Raw genomic sequence first — 19,246 nt, forward strand, 5'->3', positions numbered from 1 at the left:
CCTCGTGCAGGGGGGGCAGCCCACCCCTCCCACCCCATCTGTCCTCGGCGGCTCCATCGGTTCCTCCTCAGTGCCTGCTGTCTCCTTATTTTATAAGTTAAAATACCCCCCCAGACACCCCCCTCCATGCTCTTCATCCCCATTTAGTTGAGCCAAAGACGTCTCTGGCCGGGCCTCGGGGCCAGCCGCCCCACAGCCGCAAAGGGGACGTGGGGACGGGGTCCCCCATGGGCTGTCGCCTCCCCTATTGCCCCCCAACCCCACCGGTTGTTTTGCACTACAGCTGTGCAGCCCTTCCTACCCCATTTCCTTTCCATCCGAAAATAAAGAAACGTCATTTCTGGCTGGTGACGCCTGCTCTGCGTGCCCCGTTTTGGGGGGGGGGGGGGATTGGTTTTGGGTGGGTTTTTTGTGGTGTGCAGGGCTCCAGCAAGGAAATGGGGTGCACAGAGGGATGAGCCCGGTGCCATCCCCGTTCCCATAGGGGGGCTCTGCTTGCTGCCAGCTGCTGGCTCCATGGGGGCTCCTCGCAGCCCCCAGCCCCCACAAAACAGGCAGTTCCCACCCCTCTCCCTGACATCTCTAAACAAATGGGCCGAGCTCGGCGCTCGCCGCCATTAAAGCTACGCTGCGCTAATGCGCTTTCATTAAGTGGGAGCAATCTAATGATAATAAAATGGCACATTTAACATTAAAACATTTAACTTGACTCCTAAGCGAGTGTGCCTCCCCGCGCTGCTCCGGCTCCATGGCGCTGGCAAAGCGCCTTCGTGTGCTTCCAGGGAGCGGCTGCTTGGCAGAGCTGGGCTGGCACACAGTGTGGAGCGGTGGGAAAGCAGGGGAGCCGTGTGTGGGGGTGGCAGGATGTGAGGATGCAGGGGATCGGGATGTAGGGATGGTGCTGGGATGGGAGGATACAGATGTGAGGAAGCAGGAGGGCAGGGAAGCAGGATAAAGGGATGCGGGAGTGTTGGGATGTGAGGATGGGTCGGAGCAGAGCACTGGGATGGTGGAATGTAGGGGAACAGGGTATAAGGATGCCAGGATGCAGAACCACAGGGAACGAGGATACTGGGGATGTTGGGATGTGGGGGTGCAGTTGCAGGGACGCTGAGGTGCTAGGTGATGGAGGGATGCAGGGCACCAGGCTGGCAGGCTTTGAGGACATCAGGATGCAAGGAGCTGGGGGCGGTGGTACTTTGGGATGCAGGGATCACTACAGGGCAGTGTGATGCTGTGTGAGCACAGCTGTGACACTGCACCTACAGAGCAGCACGGAGCACACCTGGGAAGCGGCTGATGGCAAATGGAGCCATGCAGTGGGATGGTTCCTCACCCAGGCTCAGCTGGCACAGCAGCTGCCCCACCACTGGGGCCAGTTTGAATCCATGGCCTGCAGGGAAGAGAGGGGGCTGGGGGTACAGCCATGCCCAAGGTACCCCAGGGGGGCCAGGACCTACCCGAGAAGCCGGCCCCGATGATGATATTGCTGTACTTGGGGTGCTGGTCCAGGATGAAGTCTCCATCCGGAGTGTTCTGGGGGAGAGGTAGGGTGAGGGAGGGGGGTTTGGGGCACAGCCAGGGCCCACTGTGGGTGCAATGGGGACCTGGGTCTCACCGTGTAGAGGCAGCTCTCCAGCACAGCCGGCTGCGGCTCCAACCCAGGCAGGTAACTGCTGATGAAGTTGCTCAGGAGGGCGATGTGGGGATGGGGGGAGCCTGGGGGGGTCCGGTCCCGTTCCTCAGGATCAGTGGGGCTGCCGTGGTGGTAGCACACCTGAGGACAGCGCTCAGTGGGAGCAAACAGAAGGGACACTGCGGCGCCACCACCACTGTGCCACACTCACCTTGACCAGGCCGGGGTACTCGAGGGCCGGCAGCCCATATATCCCATGGGGAGCGTAGGGCAGCCCCATGGCCATGAAGCAGGGGGTGACCGCGCCGCCGCTGCCGGGCTCCTTCTCCCTCCAGTAGCACACGTCAATGCGCAGGGGCTGGGGGCTGCACGTCAGCTGTGCCCGTGGCCGTGCCACCACCTGCGGCCACCAGCCCTTACCTGCAGTGGCAGGCGGAGGCCCAGCGGTGCCACCACGGCGTTGGTCCACGCGCCGGCGGCAATGATGAGCCGGGGAGCTCGGTACAGCCCAGCAGCCGTGGTGACAGTGATCACTGCTCCAGGATCGATGCGCAGCACCTTCTCCCCATCACGCACTGTGCCCCCGCGCCGACGAAACGCGTCCTGTGTGGGCAGGAAGGGATGAAGGGATGGGGATGGAACACCTTCCGTGTCCCCCATCCCTGTCCCTGCGTCGGCACCCACCTGCACCGCCCGCAGCGCTCGGTCTGCCAGCAGCACACCTCCACTGCTGTCCCACAGGGCCACCTCGCCGGGATGGGGACGGAGCCCAGGGAAACGCTGCGCCAGTGTCACCGCATCGAGGACGGCATCGGGCCCCAGGCTGTGCCGGCAGCCCTCCAGCTCGGGGTCACCTGGTGGGCCCAGCACCACCAGCCCTGTCCGCCTGCACCCAGCAGCCACATCAGTGGCACCCATGTCCCTTGTTCCATGTCCCATATCCCATGTCCTATGTCCCATATCTCGTGTCTCTTGTCCCATGTCCCATCCCTCAACCCGTATCCTTAATCCCATGTTCCTTGTCCCCCATTGTCTACTTCCTGTCCCAAATCCCCTATCCCATATCCCACATCCCTTATCCCCTATCCCCTACCCCCTATCCCCTATCCCCTATCCCCTATCCCCTATCCCCTATCCCCTATCCCCTATCCCCTATCCCCTATCCCCTATCCCACATCCCCTATCCCCTATCCCCTATCCCATATCCCATATCCCATATCCCATATCCCATATCCCATATCCCATATCCCATATCCCACATCCCCTATCCCATTTCCCACATCCCCTATCCCATTTCCCCTATCCCACATCCCCTATCCCCTATCCCACATCCCCTATCCCATTTCCCATGTCCCCTATCCCCTATCCCCTATCCCACATCCCCTATCCCACATCCCCTATCCCATTTCCCATGTCCCCTCTCATGCCACCCCCTTGGTTGGGGAAGCGGAGGCTCAGTGCTTGGACGATGCTGGGGTTGATGGATGACTCGTTAGCCCCAAGCCCGCTGCAGGAATCGTTTACACGCTTATTTCCTTAATGGTTCTTCCCTTAAAGAGCCCCATAAATAACCGCAGCTGCCTGCCCACAGCCCCAGCCCCATTCCCAGGGAAGGGGCAGTGCCCAGTGTGGGGTCCCCATTCCCATCACCTGTAGAGCAGAATGCCTGCCTCGTCCTCCAGCTGCTGCCAGAGGCGGAAGCTGTGGGGCATCATGTGGGCATAATGCTCCTCTGGGTACGCGCTGCGTGTGATGCGGCTCTGCCCGTGTGAGCTGCCCCGTGAGTGGGGCAGGAAGAACTGTGGGGCATGGGAACATGGTGGTGGTGGCTGCAGCCTCCAGGTGTCACCCAGCTCCGCAAGGCTTGGGGTCCTGACACCGGGGACAGGAGGATTTTGGCTCTGGGGATGTAGGGGTTCTGGAACTGGGGACAGGGGGGTGCTGGTATTGGGGACAGTAGGGTGTTGAAAATGGGGACACCTGGACCACTGGCAATGGGGAAATTGGACTGTTGGCACTGGGGACGCTAGGGTTTTGGCTTTGGGGACAGTAGAGCGTTGGTACTGGGGCACTGGTGACACTGGGATGCTGGCACTGACAATAACAAGATCATGGTAATGGGGACATGGGGGTCCTGGCACTGGGAACATTGGGCTGTTGGCACTGGGTACACCTGAACCCCGGCACTGGGGACACAGGGGTCCTGGCACTAAAGGACACAGCGTCCTGGCACTGGAACACCATGGAGTGTCAGATGCCTGGGCAGAGGGCAGCCAGGTCCCTGTCCTGCTGCATCAGGGCTGGGGGCACAGCACTGGGGCCAGGGAGGTGGCAAGGCTGGGGACATCAGTACCTGCTCCAGCAGCAGTGTGTCCCTACGACGCTGGGCCAGGTGGTACGCAGCAAAGGAGCCCTGGATGCCGGCCCCGATGACGATGGCATCGTAAGAAGTGCAGCCGGGCTGTCCCGGAGCAGCCATGTCTGTCCCCATCCTGTCCTCCTGCAGCTGGGAGCGGAGCCAAGGGGGAGGGACAGGGCAGAGTCCTTCCGAGCGCAGGGAAACAGGTTTTTTTTTCCCTCCAGTGTAATTTACGGCCCATAAACTGTTTGGCTGCCATCTCCTTTTTTTTTTTTCTCCCTGTTGGGAGATAGCGGTGATTGAGGGCTGGGTGCCCACACCGCCCCGTGGGATGGGAGACTGGGGAAGCATGTGGATTTGGGGTGGGATTTGGGAACGGGTGTTGCTGTCGGGTTTCTATGGGCGCCCTGTGCAGCGCGCCCGCTAACGAGGGGAATTCATTTAGAATAGAAGGATGTGTAAGGCATTATTTACCGACTAATCGTCACGATTAGGAAGCGCTGAATGCCATTCTTTACGGAGACGTGAGGTGGGAGCCCTCGCCCGGTGCTCACTGCGCCTGGGGCTGCACGGCCCCATTACCGCAGCGCGGCCCCATTACCGCGGTGCGCCGCCCTCGCTTTGATGCCAGGAATAAATGCTCTGATTTCCTGGGGTTTCGGCTGGCTTTTCCGCCGGCGCCCAGCCTTTGAACAGCAGTACCTGCTTCTGCTCTGCGCCGGGAAGATGAAGAATAATTAATTATCCATGAAATGTTAAATGGGAAAAATTGAGCTCTTCTCCCACGAACGGCGCGTTAATGGGATGGCGCTTCGGGAAAGCCCCGACGCAGCTCTGGGGTGGCATGGGGACATCTGAGGACACCCCTGGGGACACACGGCACGGCCACCCCCCGCAGTGCTGATGGTCACCCCCAGGGCAGCGCAGGGACGGGCTCTGATTATCGCTGTCGTGGCACGGATGACCCCAAAAGGCAGGCACCCATTGCGTGCTTGGCTGTATGCTGGCGTTTCCCAAAGGCTGAGTGCTTCCTGCTGGGTCATCCGTGCTCAAATGACTGCGTGCCCCAATAGGAGCAGTGTGGAGATGCCCACGGAGCTGTAGGGTGCTGGGATCCTTCCACCTGCACTCGCCCTCGTTGGCCTTCATGGCCCTACACGCTGGTTTGCTTTGTCTCAAAACCAATGGCGCCGAAGGCGGCCCTTCGTTAGCAGTCCAGGTGCGTGCCTGGGGAAGCGTCGGGGAGATTAAAATTATTTGAATATCATAATATTAGAAACATCGGTTTGGCCTCAAAACGCACATCTCCCGAGCCCGAGCGGGGCTGCGGTGCATTAAACATTTATGCAGCTACCGGCGGATCAAAGTTTTGGGTTTAGCTCTGGAAGCTCATCGCTCCCACCCGCATTGCAGCGGGACAAGAGGGGCCACAGAGGGACCCCCCCGCCCCGTGCTGCCCCTCGGCTGCTGATCCCTATGGAAGGGGCGTTTTTCTCCTGGATGCAGTGCACACAATCAGCTCCCCATGATGGCCCAAGGGTTGTGTTTGCCCCCTGCCCATCTCAGCACGCTGAGGCGCAGCCATCTGGGCTGCCATGCAGGAGGGGGCGATGAGACAATGAGGCTGAGCTTTATTATTTTTGAATGCACGCAAGAGCTGCCCGGCAGCTCCTTGTTGGTGCCAACGCCATCTGCCTGCAGCAGGGATGAGTCCCTCTGGGCAACGATGGGAATGGGGTGCGGGATGAGATCCTGCCCACGGGGAATGGATGAGCAGGGTAGGGGAATGAGTGAGCTGCTCCTGAACCAGGTGCTCTGCTTAAGCACGATGAGCCCAGCCCTAATTGAGGCTATTAAGGGATGGGCAGCAGGGGGAAGGGGCTTCATTGAGGCTTCTACCCTGGAGATCCACAGACACTGGGGTTGTTGACATTCTGGGGAGGGATGTGGGGGTGCAGGATGTGACTGCTGCTCATAAGGAATGGATGGGATGGGGGCTGTGCCCTGAGCCAGGTTCCTTTGCTTGCTATGACGAGCCCAGCCTTAACTGGGGCTACTTAGTGATGGTGAAGGGCAGCTGGGGGGATACCTTTCAGGCTTCCACCCACGGGGGTCACTGGGATTTTGGAGAGGGCTGTATGGGTTGCGTCCCCTCCCCAGTCCTTCACCTCAAGATTTTCACGCGCCGCACTCGCAGCATTACGGCGCTGGGCAGGGCTGGGGGGGGGGGGGGGGGAGAAGTGCAGGGAGGAGCCCCCCGTTCGCCAGCCGGCAGGATTTGCGCGCGCAGCACTCGGAGCGTTACGGCGGGCGGGGAGGAGGGGTGGGAGCGGAGGAGGGGGTGGGGGTGGGCAGGGAGGAGCCCCCCTTTCTCCCCCCCCCCGCCGCCGCCTCGCGGCCCCGGGATTGGCGGGCGCCGCACTCGGAGCGTTACGGCGCGGCCGTGCCCGCAGCGCGGAGCTGTCCGTGGTGCTGAACGCCGCCGGCCATGGGCTCCGCGCCGCCTCCCGCCCTGCTGCTGCCGCTGCTCGCCGCGCTGCTCCGCGCCCCCGCGCACGGTAAGCGAGACCCCCCCCCCCCCCGACACCCACACCTCTACACCCCAACCCGGGGACCCCCCCTCCTCCTTTCGCCTTCCCCCCGCCACCCTTTCTCCGCCAAACTTTGCCAACTTGCGCTCACCCACCCGCCGTTGTCCCCCCGCCTCAAAATCCCCTTTCTGCCCCCCCGCACCGGGCAGCAGTAATTCCTCCTCCCCCCCCCTTCCCACGCCCGTTCCCCGGTGGCGCGGGGGCGCGCAGAGCTTTGCAGCCCCGTTGGCGCAACGCCGCCCCCAGTGAGCTCTGCTGAGAGCTTCCCCCGCAGTGTTACCGGGATGGGGGGGGCCCTACCGGGGGCACCGCTCGACGTCTGAACCCCCAAACCCCTTCAGGCTGCACCCCACTGGGATCCACTCTCTCCATGTAGACCCCGCAGTGGGGTTGGGGGTGTTTGTGTGTAGGGCTTTGCGCTGCTTGTGCTGAAGCCTCTGATTTTGGAGTGATGTAGGGAAGGGCGAGCGTTGGCTCTTCCCAAGGAGGGCAGCCAACACCCGCATCCTCTTGACTCAACGCCGTGTGTGTTATGGGAAGCCTCGATGCCTTGTCCCCAAAAAGCAGCAGTGGTGACCCGGCTTGGAGGGCTTGGGTTTGCCGTGGTCGTGCGGTGTGATGGGTGGGGAGCATGCGGGGGTCCGTCCCTGCTGGGAAGCGGGGTGATGGGATGCAGGCTGAGCCGAGCTGCAGGGAGCAGCCGTGCGGGGAGTTACATAAACTCCCCATCTGGCTGCCGAGCTGAGATGGAAAGGACGCCGTGGCCCTGTGCCCACTGCTATTCCCGGCTCACTCTTCCACCAGAGCTGATGGCAACGCCGTCTTCCTTAAAGCGTCTCCCATACCCCCCCTCACGTGGCAAAAAGTGGGGCAGTGCTGCGGCACACCCCGCTGTGGGGCAGTAGGTCTGGTGGGGGGGCAGTGTCCCCAGATCCCTGGGTTCCTTCGGGATGGATCTGTTCTGGGAGCAGGGCTTTGGGCAGGGCGGGATTCCCCGGAGGGAGGCTGCTGCTTGCCGTGTCAGTTTAATGATTTCTAATGAGCAATTACCTCTAGTCAGTCCCCTAATTTCTGAATATCAATAAAGTTAATTAAACTCTGCATGTGTATTTCCTAGAGTGTTAGAGGTAGGGATGCCAGAGGTGTTGAGCTCTTCCTGGGGCTGGGTTGTGCCCACCTCATGCATGGTACCAGGGCCAGGAGCTATGCAGGGGGCTCAGCCTCCATCCCAAATCCCCACCAGGTGCGGCCCCAGCCCGGCACCAACCTCAGTGCAGCACCTCCTCACTCAGTGTGGCCTTGACTCGATGATGGGGTTGTGTTGTGTTGGGGACAGGGCACTGTGATGTGGGGATGGTGCTCTTAGGTTCCTGATCCAGGCCAGGGGACTGGAGATACTCCAGAGCAATGGCAGTGTTGTCACCAGCCCTTGCCTTGTTGTGACCTGTGGCTTCTGGTGAAGCTCTGCTCCCCATTTTCTGACCCCCTGGTGCAACTCTGTGGTGCCGCTGCAGCAAGGGAATGCAATTCCAGGGCATGGCTCCTTGCAGTCTGAGGTCTTAGGAGCAAAGGGAGATGGCATGGCTGGAGGCACAGCTCCTGGTACTGCCCCATGAGCTCCACTGCCCCATCCGCGCTCAGCAGGATGTGCTGTGCCCATTGGGGACCACCAGGTCTGCAGTTGGGGCTCTGCATTCAAGGAGGGGGCCAGGGAAACAAGCAAGCAAGCAAGCATCTGCTTTAGTAATTAACTGAGCACGTGCCCATCCCCTGCGTGCCTCAGAGGAGTTCGTCACCGCCGTGCTGCCAGGCCAGGATTATCTGGATAATGCTCTTAAGCAGGGCAGGGGTGCCCCGTGGGGCCGTCCCCACTCACTCAGAAAACTCATGGCCACAGGCCATGCCCCAGGCTGCTGGCGTTGGGATGGAATCGTTCTGGGGCTCTGCTGTGGGAACCAAGGTGTCACCAAGGGCACGGCAAGGGCAGTGGGGTTGGGTACGGAGCAGAGGGACTCCCCTGTGGTGCTGTAGGACCCCGTGGGTCGGTGTGGGGCTGCAGGGTGGGCTGGAACCCCGCACATGGTCGCCCTGGGAGGCGGATGCAGTTGTGTCTCCAGTGGATCCGGCAGGAGAGGATAATTTAGCTTCCAATCAATTCTTTAAATGCGCACAATTGAAAGATTGCCTTTGAAAGCTGCCTATAACCAGGGAGGTAATGGATTCTCTCCAGTAACAGGCAGCAGCCTCCCTTCCTCCGGCTGCTGCAGGAGATGGGGCAGTGACACCGTTCCGTGTCACCATCACAGAGCATCCCCAGGGACACGGGGTGGCCCCACTCCCTGCTGCCATGGCCCCCAATGGGACGTGCCACGAGGTCCCATTGGCTGGCGTTGAGGACACGTCCAGCCTGCAGCCCGCAGAAGGCAGCCCACGCGCTCGCCGTGCCGGTGGGGGTTATTACAGATATAATTTAAATGCAGTAACGAGCTGTGCTGAAGGGATCAAATATTAATCAGCCGCGAGAGCGCCGCTGTGACCCTGTGAAAATGGAGAGAGGTGCTCAAAATGCCAGATCTGCTCATGGCAGGTGGGAGCTGTGCCGGTTGGGTGGGCAATGGCTGGTCCCCACCGGGGTCCCCTGGGGGTGGCCATAGCATCAGCTCCGGGTGGATGTCCTATTAGTGTAGGCCCTACACAAACATAGTGGCTCTGGGTGGCATGTGGGGTGGGGTTTTTTTGGGGGGAGGGCAAGGGTGTTTTTGGGGGTGAGGTTGCATGGGAGACCTCGGGGTGTGTTTGGTGGCCCAGTGGCTCAGTGCCTGTAGGATTGGGGTTGGGCTGTGGGTTGGGGTTGGGCTGAGGGTAGGCTGTCTCGGCTAAGCAGCTGAACACAGAGCCCAGCCAGCAGCGCTCGCGCTCTGCTCAACCAGATTGCAATTCTTGTTGCTGGCAGCAGAAGGGGAGCTGGAGTGGGGGAAGGGGGGGGGGAATCTGCTCCCTGAGCAAACCATCGCCCATACAAAACCCTGGTGCTATTTCTTGCAGCCCTGATCACCCAACAGGATGGTGACAGCCCCCCCGGGTGGCACTGGGGGCTGCTGCAGGGATCTCCGCATGTGGCTGCGGGGCCTTTTTGGGGTGCTGGGAGCGTGGGGAAGGGGGGGCAGCACCACTGCAAGGCTGGCTGGCTCCGGCAGCGCGCACGGCGACAGCGATCAGGTCCGAAATAGCAGCAGACATGCAATTTATCATCGCCGCTGCTCATGGAAATTGCTGTACAAATGCATTAGCTCCGCAGGGAGAGCGGGGAAGAGGGATTACATGGGGCAGGGGCGTGGGGAGTGCGAGCAGCATGGGGGCCCCAAGATGTGAGGTGCACGGCTCCCCATGGCCCCCACCCATCGGTGGCTGCAATTTGGGGTCGCTAAGGGAGGAGGGGGCTGTGCCATGCCCCGCTGCCCCCAGACTCCTCGCTCGGTGCATCCCGGCGCATGCCGGTGGTGTGTTGGGATGTCAGCCGGCCACGGTGCTCCGGGGAACTGACTGTGGCAACATGTGACACGTGTCAGCGGGTAAATGACTGTTCCATTCAAGGAGAATGGCAAAACATACAAGGTCAAACGCTTCCCTGCGAGTACCGCCATGAATATTAACGCCACGAGCTGCTGGGGCTGCTGGATGCATTTGGCGGCGATGTCTCTGGGGCAGCACGTTGTGGGTCCCCTCCTGTCCCTGTCTGTCACCTCTCCAGAGATGGGATAACAGTGGTGGGCCACCAGGGTGGTGTTGCCTGCGCCCACCCACCTGCTGCACACGCTCCTTTGGTACCCATCTGCGTTCTGCCTGCATTCGTCCTTGTGCCAGCCCTGTTCCCTGCCTGTCTGTGCCCCCATGCTCTCACCAAGAGTGTCCCTGTCCCCAGACCGTGTCCACATCCCTGGGGACACTGAGGCAGGCGATGGAGGTGGGAGCTGCCAGCAGCTCAGCACGTCTCTGCCCAGCCCGGTGGCGATGATCGTGCCCATCAGGATGACTGGAGACCATGGGATGATGACAGGGGACCATGGGATTGTGGCTGGGGACCACAGGGCGCTGAGCATGGCGCCGGCTGCCTGACAGCTCATTCATCGCAGCAGCCAGCCCCGGCCGCAGGGGCAAAGCCAGATTGGATTTTAAATTGGAAAACAATCCTTCCGTGGCCCCTTGCCCTTGGTCCTGGCTGCCCACAACAACTCCACCGTCTTCAGAATGGGGAAACTGAGGCACAGAACAAGACAACACCTGGGGCAGCCAGGCGGCTCGCTCCATCGCAGCTGCTTTGCTGGGTGCTGTGTTATTGCTTTATTCGCCGCCCGCATCGATCCGCGCTCCCCAGGCGGCTGCGTGGCTGCTTATTTATTTATTTGCGACACCAGCCGCGATTGATTTCTGCTGGGGGGGCCGCAGACGGATTAGTCTCCAGCATCTCTCCAGCTCGTGGCTGCCGTTAATAGACTCCTGCAAAGCTGATGTGAAGGATTAGGACCCCGGCCCGGCCGCGGCCACGTGCCCTGCATGTCAACAGGCCCTGGAGGCACAGCACGGGGTGTAGCAGCCCCGTTTCCCCCTTCCCTGAGTGCCAGCCCCCTGGGTAGCAGGGTGCCCTGTCACCAGCCCCTTGGCCAGCTCAGGGACCCGGGAGGGACACAGCCATGGTGGAGATAAGCAGCTTAGAGACATCCGCGGACGTGGAGGCTGTAATCTTGAGAGGCATGGTTGGTAACATCTGGGCACAAGCTGACTTGGCCCGAGAACCCCGAGTGCTCCAGGGGTCAGCAAAACCCCAAGTCCTGAGATTCTCAGGGTACCCAGAGCATCCTGTAGTACCTGGGGCATCCCGTGGTACCATGGGGGTGTGATGGACCCCAGTGTCTCCGCTCACTGCGTGGGGTGTCTGCGGTGGCTCTCATGCAGCATAGGATGAGGCCTGGAGCTCTAATCTGCCATTAAAGCCTGAAAGAGATTTTGGCGCCCTTCAGTATAAACTCATTAACTTTTATGTTCTAATAAATGGATCCTATTAGGAAATAATTCTGGTGGTGCCGGGGGGCAGGTTACCCTTTTGGAGCCGGTGTGCGTGCAGAGGGGTGACTGGTGGCACGGGGGACAGGATGATGGCTGCACCTGGTGGCTCCTCGCACACCACTCTCCAGGGATAATGTCTCTTAATAGTCCCTTAAAAGTGGCAGTCACAGAGTAATTAATCTTCGCGGGGCCTGCCCTGCTACGGCTCGGTGTAATTACCCGGTAATTGGCAGTATCGTGTCATCAGTGCCGGTGCGCGGCACCGCATGGCGAGACGTTGGGCAAGGCGTCAGGATGCTGCGTGTCACGGGAGGAGTGGGTACACCTTAATGTGAGCTCTGGTGCAGATGTGAGTTAATTAGCCATGCTTAATTGCCCGGGCTTCTCTGGTGAGGGGTGTGCTGCGCTGAGGTGCGGCGGAGCCCCGCTGCATGTGGTCGATGCGCCTGTTTGCCGTCCATGCTCTGTCCCTGTTTACCCAGGAACGTGTCCTCAATAAAGCAATCAGCTTTATTGACAGCTCTCCACTGCAGCTCTACTCTCCATGGCACGGCACGGCACGGCTCCTCTCCTGGCACCATGGCCAGTGGGACCCGGCGACACGGCTGCCCTGGGTGGTGCAGCACCAGCCCTGTGTGCACCATCGACCCTCAGGGATGTGATAATGCTCAGGGTAGCACATAGCCCCATGGTGAAATGCTGGGCCCCAGTGCCCGGAGCAGCTTCGATCTGTGATGAAGAATTGGTCCATGATGAAGCATCAGCCAGTGGTGCAGCACGGGTCCTTAGTGTTGCATCAATGCATGGTGCAGCATTGGGCCATGAAGAATTGCTACAGGGTGAAGCATGAGTCCATGGTGTTGCATGTGTTTGTGGTTTTGCATCAATCCACGATGAAGCACAGCCCATGGTATAGCAGAGGTCTGTGGCACAGCACCAGGATCCCCAGTCCAGTGCCAGTGCCCAGTGCAGCATCAACCTGGGGTCCAGCACTGGTCCGTGATGAAATGGTTCATGATGGAGCATCAGTGTGTGATGCAGCATTGGATGACAATGAAGCATCGCTCTACAGTGCAACACTGATGCACGAGGGTGCAGCACTGCTCCTCATTACACCCAACTCTCTCCCTTCCCAGGCTTCAATGGGCTGGAGAGGAAGACAGGTGAGAGCGCCGAGGCTGAAGGAGACCCCACAGCCCTCCCCACACCAGCTGAGCGCGAGGCCGAGGCGCACTTTGTCAGCACAGCACCCACCCTGAAGCTGCTCAACCACCACCCGCTGCTGGAGGACCTGCTGCACGAGGCCTTCCTGAAGAAGGACTACCTGGCCCAGGCGCCCTTCCCACCCGGCCTGCCTGGCCCTGTGCTGCCTGACGACGCCTTGAGGCCGGACCCTGGACCCCCAGCCCCCCAGATCCTACCACGTGCCCCTGCTTTGCCCAGGGTTGCCTTCCCCACCGCCCCACTGACCACACCAGCTGGGCGCTCGGGGCCATGGGGGGAGCCCTGGGGGGTCGCGCCAGGTACTGACCCTTCACAGCCCCCTACTGGGGGGTCAGGATCAAGCTCTGCAGCCCCCAGCCGGGTGCCAACCTTGGGGGTCACTGGGGTCTCCGGGGATGAGGAGGGGACCACCACTACCTCCACCATCACCACCACCACCGTCACCACGCTGCAGGGACCAGGTGAGCACGGGGAGGGAGATGGGGGTTCAGGTATATGTGGGGCTAACACGGGGGTCTCCTTGTCACCAGCACCATGCAACCGGACGCTGGCGGGTCCCGAGGGCTGGCTGGTGTCCCCAGAGCCAGCCAGTGCCCCGTATGACAGCAGCATGGACTGCACCTACACCATCTCCGTCTACCCTGGCTACGGTGTGGAGATCAAGGTGAGATGTTGGGGGGCGGGCACGAGTCCCACATGCATAGCTTTGGGTCCTGTGCCTCTCCTTGTCTTCACCTTTGTGCCATGAGCCAATGTGAGCCAGCTTATGGCACCTCTCACCCTTGGATTATGGAGAAGAGATGTGGATGCATGAATTGGATACACCACCCATCGGCCTCTGGCTGCTGTGATTGGCACCTGCTGATGAAGCAGCAATATAGGATTTAATTAACGACAGCATTCACCCAATCTGGTATCACCAACAGCTGAGCAGAATGCATTGGCACAAGGCTGCTGCTTGCTCCGTGCTCAGCCCCAGCTCACAGAGCAGCACTCATTGGTGCCGCCGTTCATCACCGCACAGCACTGCTTAATTAACATCATTAACAGCAAATTGCTCCGGAGCGCTGGAGCACGCGCCAGGCTGCCATGGGCCCAGCCGTGCCGCGGGGCTGTGCTGCTCTCCATGCCACGGAGAGATTTATGGCCATGCTAAGCGTGTTTGAAAGGCACTGCCTCGCGCCGACAAGCTCCAGCGCGCTATCGACTGCGGGAAATCCTGCAGCGTGGTGACACCTCACCGTCCCCAAAGGTGCAGAACATCAGCCTGGCAGACGGGGAGACGCTGACGGTGGAGAGCACAGGGGGCCTGGAGCCGGCGGTGTTGGCCAACGAGTCCTTCCTGCTACGGGGCCAGGTCATCCGCAGCCCTGCCAACATGCTCACCCTGCGCTTCCAGAGCCCCCGACCCACCAGCCCCGGATCCTACCGCTTCCAGTACCAAGGTACGGGGAGCTGCTGCCACCAGCTGGGATGGTCCCATCCCTTTGGGGTCCCCTGTCCCCACGGTGTGCCCTTCCCGCATGACACCATTTTGCAGCATAGAGATGCCAAGGTAAGTGGGCATCAACCAGCAGTGTGGATCAGTGTGAGCAATGCTTGTCTCACTGAGCATCCCCAACATCAACAACATGCAGGGGCTGGGATTTAGGGCGCGGGACCCCTCAACGGGGTATTACAGATGGGTCTGTCTGGCTCTGTGACATTTCCACTCATCCTCAGCCTACCTGTTGAGCTGCCCCTTCCCGGCACGGCCCGCCTTCGGTGACGTCTCGGTCAGCAGCCTGCACCCCGGTGGGGACGCCCGGTTCCGCTGCACCACAGGCTACCAGCTGCAGGGTGCCCACCTGCTCACCTGCCGCAATGCCACCCCGGCCCTTCTGGAGCGCCCGCGAACCTCAGTGCATGGGTGAGCTCTGCGTGGGGACATGGCCGGTGTCACCTGGGCACCCGCTGACAATCCCTGTCCCGCAGCGGCGTGCGGTGGGGCCATCCGTAATGCCACCGTGGGACGTGTCATCTCCCCGGGCTTCCCTGGGAACTACAGCAACAACTTGACCTGCCACTGGCTGCTGGAGGCTCCCACTGGACACCGCCTGCACCTCCACTTCGAGAAGGTCTCACTGGCAGAGGATGATGACAGGTTTGGGTCAACGCAGCATGGGAATAGGAGAGCGGGGGCACCCTGGGACAGCTCTGCACCATGTATGGGGATGGAATGTGTTAGCCGTGTTCAAGGGTGGGTGCTGTTGGCCACACTCAAGAATGGGTTCTCTTGTCTTTGCCTGGGGAGGGGGACCATTAGCCATGCCCAAGGATGGGTGCTGTTGGCCATGGCTGAGACCACTGTGTGGTTGGCAGTGCTGAAGCATGGATGCCACTGACCAGGCCCGATGGTGGGCACAGTTGGCCATGTCCAAAAGTGTCGCTTGCCATAAATGAGGATGGGCACTATGGCCATGCCTCAGGATGAGTGTCATTGGCCATGCACAAGGTTCGTTGCTGTTGGCCATGGCAGAATCCTGAGCCTGCTGCATCTGGGCAGGCTCATCATCCGCAACGGGAACAACGTGGAGGCACCTCCGGTCTATGACTCCTATGAGGTGGAGTATCTGCCCATTGAAGGGCTGCTCAGCACTGGACGCCACTTCTTTGTGGAGCTCACCACTGACAGCAGCGGGGCTGCTGCAGGCATGGCACTGCGCTATGAGGGTACGAGGCATGGGCACTGGGGACACCCGGCATTGCCATGTACCTTTGGCCCCCACAGACCTCAGCACTTGTGCCCACAGCCTTCGAGCAGGGGCACTGCTATGAGCCTTACGTCAAGTATGGGAACTTCACAACCAGCGACCCACGGTACCCTGTGGGCACCACGGTGGAGTTCAGCTGTCACCCTGGCTACACGCTGGAGCAAGGCTCCACCATCATCGAGTGCGTTGACCCCAGTGACCCACAGTGGAACGAGACGGAGCCGGCATGCCGCGGTGGGCACCGGAGGTGGGGGGATGTGGGTGGTGGAGCTGAGGGACTGGAGCTGGGGTTGGGCACCATGGCTGGTGGAGCCAGCATGCCACGTTGCATGGGGGTAGGACCACCGTGGGATCCAGAGGCGGTGGTGGGTACTAGATCTGGGGTGCCAAGGGGGTCGTGGGGGATACTGGATCCAGGATGCTATGGTGGGTGCCATGGTGGTGGCTCGCCATGGTGGGTGCTATGGTGTGTGCCTGCAGCGGTGTGCAGTGGGGAGCTGATGGACACGGCCGGCGTGGTGCTGTCGCCCAACTGGCCGGAGGCATACGGCAAAGGCCAGGACTGCATCTGGGGGCTGCACGTGGAGGAGGACAAGCGTGTCATGCTGGACATCCGTGTGTGAGTGTGGGTCTGTGGGACATGGGCCACCGTGGGGGGACACCCTTTTATTCCCCACCCTTGTTCTCCACATGCTGCAGGCTGCGGCTGGGTGCAGGGGACATCCTCACCTTCTATGACGGGGATGACCTGACAGCACGCATCCTGGGTCAGTACACGGGTGCCCGCGGCCGCTTCAAGCTCTTTGCCTCCAGCGCCGATGTCACCATCCAGTTCCAATCTGACCCCGGCTCCGGTGTCTTTGCCTATCGGCAGGGCTTTGTCATCCACTTCTCCGGTGAGCCCCACGGTGGGGATGGGTGCTGTCATTCCCATGGTCTGCTCACCCCCTGCTGTCCCCACAGAGGTGCCCCGCAATGACACGTGCCCTGAGCTGCCTGACATCGCCAATGGCTGGAAGACCGCCTCGCAGCCTGAGCTGCTGCACGGCACCGTCGTCACCTTCCACTGCTACCCCCGGCTTCGAGCTGGCCGGTGCCGACCTGCTCATGTGCCACTGGGACCTGACGTGGAGCGGCGACCTGCCATCCTGCGAGCGGGGTGAGCAGGGTGACACATCCCACGTTCCCTCCTGCCACCCCATCCCACCCTCACTGTCACCGCCTGTCCCTACAACCCACAGTCACCACCTGCCGGGACCCTGGGGACGCCGAGCACAGCCGCAGGGTGGTCTCCAGCCCCAAATTCCCAGTGGGGTCCACCGTGCGCTTCGTCTGCGATAAGGGCTACGTGCTGGCAGGCGCCGGGCTGCTCACCTGCCACGACCGCGCGTCGGGGGGACCCAAGTGGAGCGACCGCCTGCCCAAATGCATCCGTGAGTCGGGCATCCCGAGTGCACACCTCCGTGGCTGGCGGCACCCAGTGGGTGCTGACACAATGCCATTGCCCACAGCGGAGGCATACGAGCCATGCCACAACCCCGGTGTGCCCGCGGGCGGGCGGCAGAGCCCCGAGCGGCGGCTGTACCCGGCAGGCAGCACTCTGCGCTTCTCCTGCACTGCTGGGCGGGCGCTGCTGGGTGAGGGCAATCTGCGCTGCCTGCCCGGGCATCCCTCACACTGGAGTGGCTCACCTCCCATCTGCAAGGCGGGTAAGCAAAACCCTCCGCCCTTCTATATGACTCCGTTTTCCCCCCTTGCTTCCCACTGATGTTGGGTTGTTTCTGCCCATTTTAGCCTCCTACGATGAGTTTTACAGCAATCGCAACCTGGATGGTAAGGGAGCTTCGGGGCACCCTTGGGTGCTGGGGTGCAACGGGCACACAAGGTGAAGCAAGCACTGGGTGCCCTCATTGAACCCCCATTCTCCCACGCAGCCGTGGCCAAAGCTGTGCCCTCGGGGACAGCACTGGAGGGCACCAATGTGGCCATCGCCATCTTCCTGCCCGTGCTGGTAGTGGCCCTGCTCATCGGAGGCGTTTACCTTTACTTCTCCAAGTGAGTGCCTGCTGCTCCCCTTGGATCCCCAGCCCCACTGCCACCTGCCCAACTCCATCTCCATTTCCTCCTATAGGCTGCAGGGGAAGCCAGCCCTACAGCTGCCCCTTTCCGGATCCCACCCCTATGATCACATCACCGTGGAGTCGGCTTTTGACAACCCCACCTATGAGACAGGAGTAAGCACTGGCCCCCACGCCCTACCAGCAGGGGTGTGCGCCCTGGGGACCAGGGGTAAAATGTGATGTGCACCCCAGGACTGTGGAAAGGATGGGATGTACACCATGGGGACCACATGTGGGGTGGGATGTGCACACCAAGCGTCATGCATCCAATGGGCTATGTGTGCCACGGGCTGTACAGTGGGTGGGACATTCATCCAAGAGCCTATGCATATACGGGACAGGACATACATCTCAGGGAGCATGTATGGGATGTGCATCCCTGAGGCCATCCAGGGGATAGGACATAGATCACACAGACCATGCAGAGAAGGAATGTGATTCCCAGAGGCTACATGGGACCTCCATCTGATGACCACGCATGGGATGGGTCGTTCACCTGGGGGCACGTATGGGATGGGATGTTGAACCCTGTGGCTGTCCATGGGATGTGCCCCCTGGGTCCCCAAGGATGGAGGGGGGGAGGCAAAGCACAGCACCAGTGAGTGTCCAACCCCTCGCAGTCTGTTTTCTTTGCAGGAAACGAGGGAATATGAGGTGTCCATCTAGGCGAGGGTGCAGCAGACCCCTCCCAGGATGCTCACGCCTGCCGGCCCTCGCCACGGTGCCAGGCTCACCTCTCGCAAGGAGACTCAAGCGGGAGCCACCCCACACACACCCCAACCCGCCCGGACCCCCGTGGGGTCTCCCCCAGCCCCACTGCCCCTGATCCCTGCTCTGGGTGGGCACGGGACGCTGAACCAGCAGGGCCACATCCTGACCCTCCTCCCCGGAGCAGCAGTTCCATCCCCCCCGGCCCCAGCGATGGAGGAGCGAGCCCTGGATGGTGCAGGCGCAGTGAGGAGCCCCCGGGGCTGCAGCCTGACGATGCTGGGGACAAGGGCCAGGTCGCGGGATGGGGGGCAATCGGGGTGCCCTGGAGGGGGGGGCTAAGGAAACCTCGGGGTGCCCTCACCCTTCACCCACTCCTAGCACCCCGACGTCTCCCAGAGCCACCCCCGAAACCCCAAGCATGCCGCGTCTCCCCGCTGCCCCCCCCAGCACCTGCTCGCTTCCCCCTCCCCGAGGTGCGCCCCGGCCCTGCACGTCCCAGCATCCCACGAGGGCCGAATCCGGACCCCCAGCCCCGCGGTGACGGGGTGGGCAGGTGGGGCACTGAGCTCGGCTGTGTCCCCACCCCCCGCCCCCGGACCAGGTCAGGCCCGGGGCTGGGAGTTCTGTCCAAGGCCGATGTAATATACGGTCCCGTTTCCCAGCCGCGCGTACCCTGTTTTGGAGAGGAGCCCCTGCCCCTTCGCCCATCTTTTGGTTGTTTCATTAATTAAAAACAAAATGGTGTTTTAGAAGAAAACGTGGCACGTTGATGAGTGAGGGGTGCGGGT

General features: G+C 61.4%; 2 protein-coding genes across 2 annotated transcripts; one reads left to right on the plus strand and one right to left on the minus strand.

Annotated features, from left to right (window-relative positions):
- Window positions 1-663: 663 nt before the first annotated feature.
- Window positions 664-4,154, minus strand: PIPOX (pipecolic acid and sarcosine oxidase). Its single transcript, XM_048966691.1, has 8 exons — window positions 3,990-4,154; window positions 3,287-3,435; window positions 2,321-2,522; window positions 2,057-2,239; window positions 1,848-1,994; window positions 1,619-1,777; window positions 1,461-1,536; window positions 664-1,393 (listed from the first exon to the last, which is right to left on the minus strand). The coding sequence occupies exons 1-8, from the start codon at window positions 4,125-4,127 to the stop codon at window positions 1,263-1,265; spliced, it is 1,185 nt and encodes a 394-aa protein (XP_048822648.1). The 5' UTR covers window positions 4,128-4,154; the 3' UTR covers window positions 664-1,262.
- A 2,233-nt stretch (window positions 4,155-6,387) lies between these two features.
- Window positions 6,388-19,215, plus strand: SEZ6 (seizure related 6 homolog). Its single transcript, XM_048967025.1, is given in 19 exon segments — window positions 6,388-6,553; window positions 12,787-13,335; window positions 13,405-13,538; window positions 14,127-14,319; window positions 14,597-14,745; window positions 14,747-14,783; window positions 14,849-15,017; window positions 15,420-15,586; window positions 15,667-15,861; window positions 16,108-16,246; window positions 16,327-16,523; window positions 16,591-16,700; window positions 16,702-16,786; window positions 16,869-17,060; window positions 17,139-17,336; window positions 17,422-17,460; window positions 17,562-17,682; window positions 17,759-17,861; window positions 18,384-19,215. Coding segments are annotated over 19 exon segments (2,877 nt in total). The 5' UTR covers window positions 6,388-6,483; the 3' UTR covers window positions 18,414-19,215.
- The last annotated feature ends 31 nt before the right edge of the window (window positions 19,216-19,246 follow it).

The sequence above is a fragment of the Lagopus muta genome, chromosome 20 (assembly GCF_023343835.1).
Source record: "Lagopus muta isolate bLagMut1 chromosome 20, bLagMut1 primary, whole genome shotgun sequence".
Lineage (NCBI taxonomy): Eukaryota > Metazoa > Chordata > Aves > Galliformes > Phasianidae > Lagopus > Lagopus muta.

Coding starts and splice junctions, on each gene's coding strand:
- PIPOX (XM_048966691.1), bottom strand. CDS start 4,127: ATGGGGACAGACATGGCTGCTCCGGGACAGCCCGGCTGCACTTCTTAC. Junction 2,523..3,286: donor GCAGGCATTCTGCTCTACAG/GTGATGGGAATG, acceptor TGCTGGGTGCAG/GCGGACAGGGCTGGTGGTGC. Junction 1,778..1,847: donor AGTACCCCGGCCTGGTCAAG/GTGAGTGTGGCA, acceptor CGCTGTCCTCAG/GTGTGCTACCACCACGGCAG.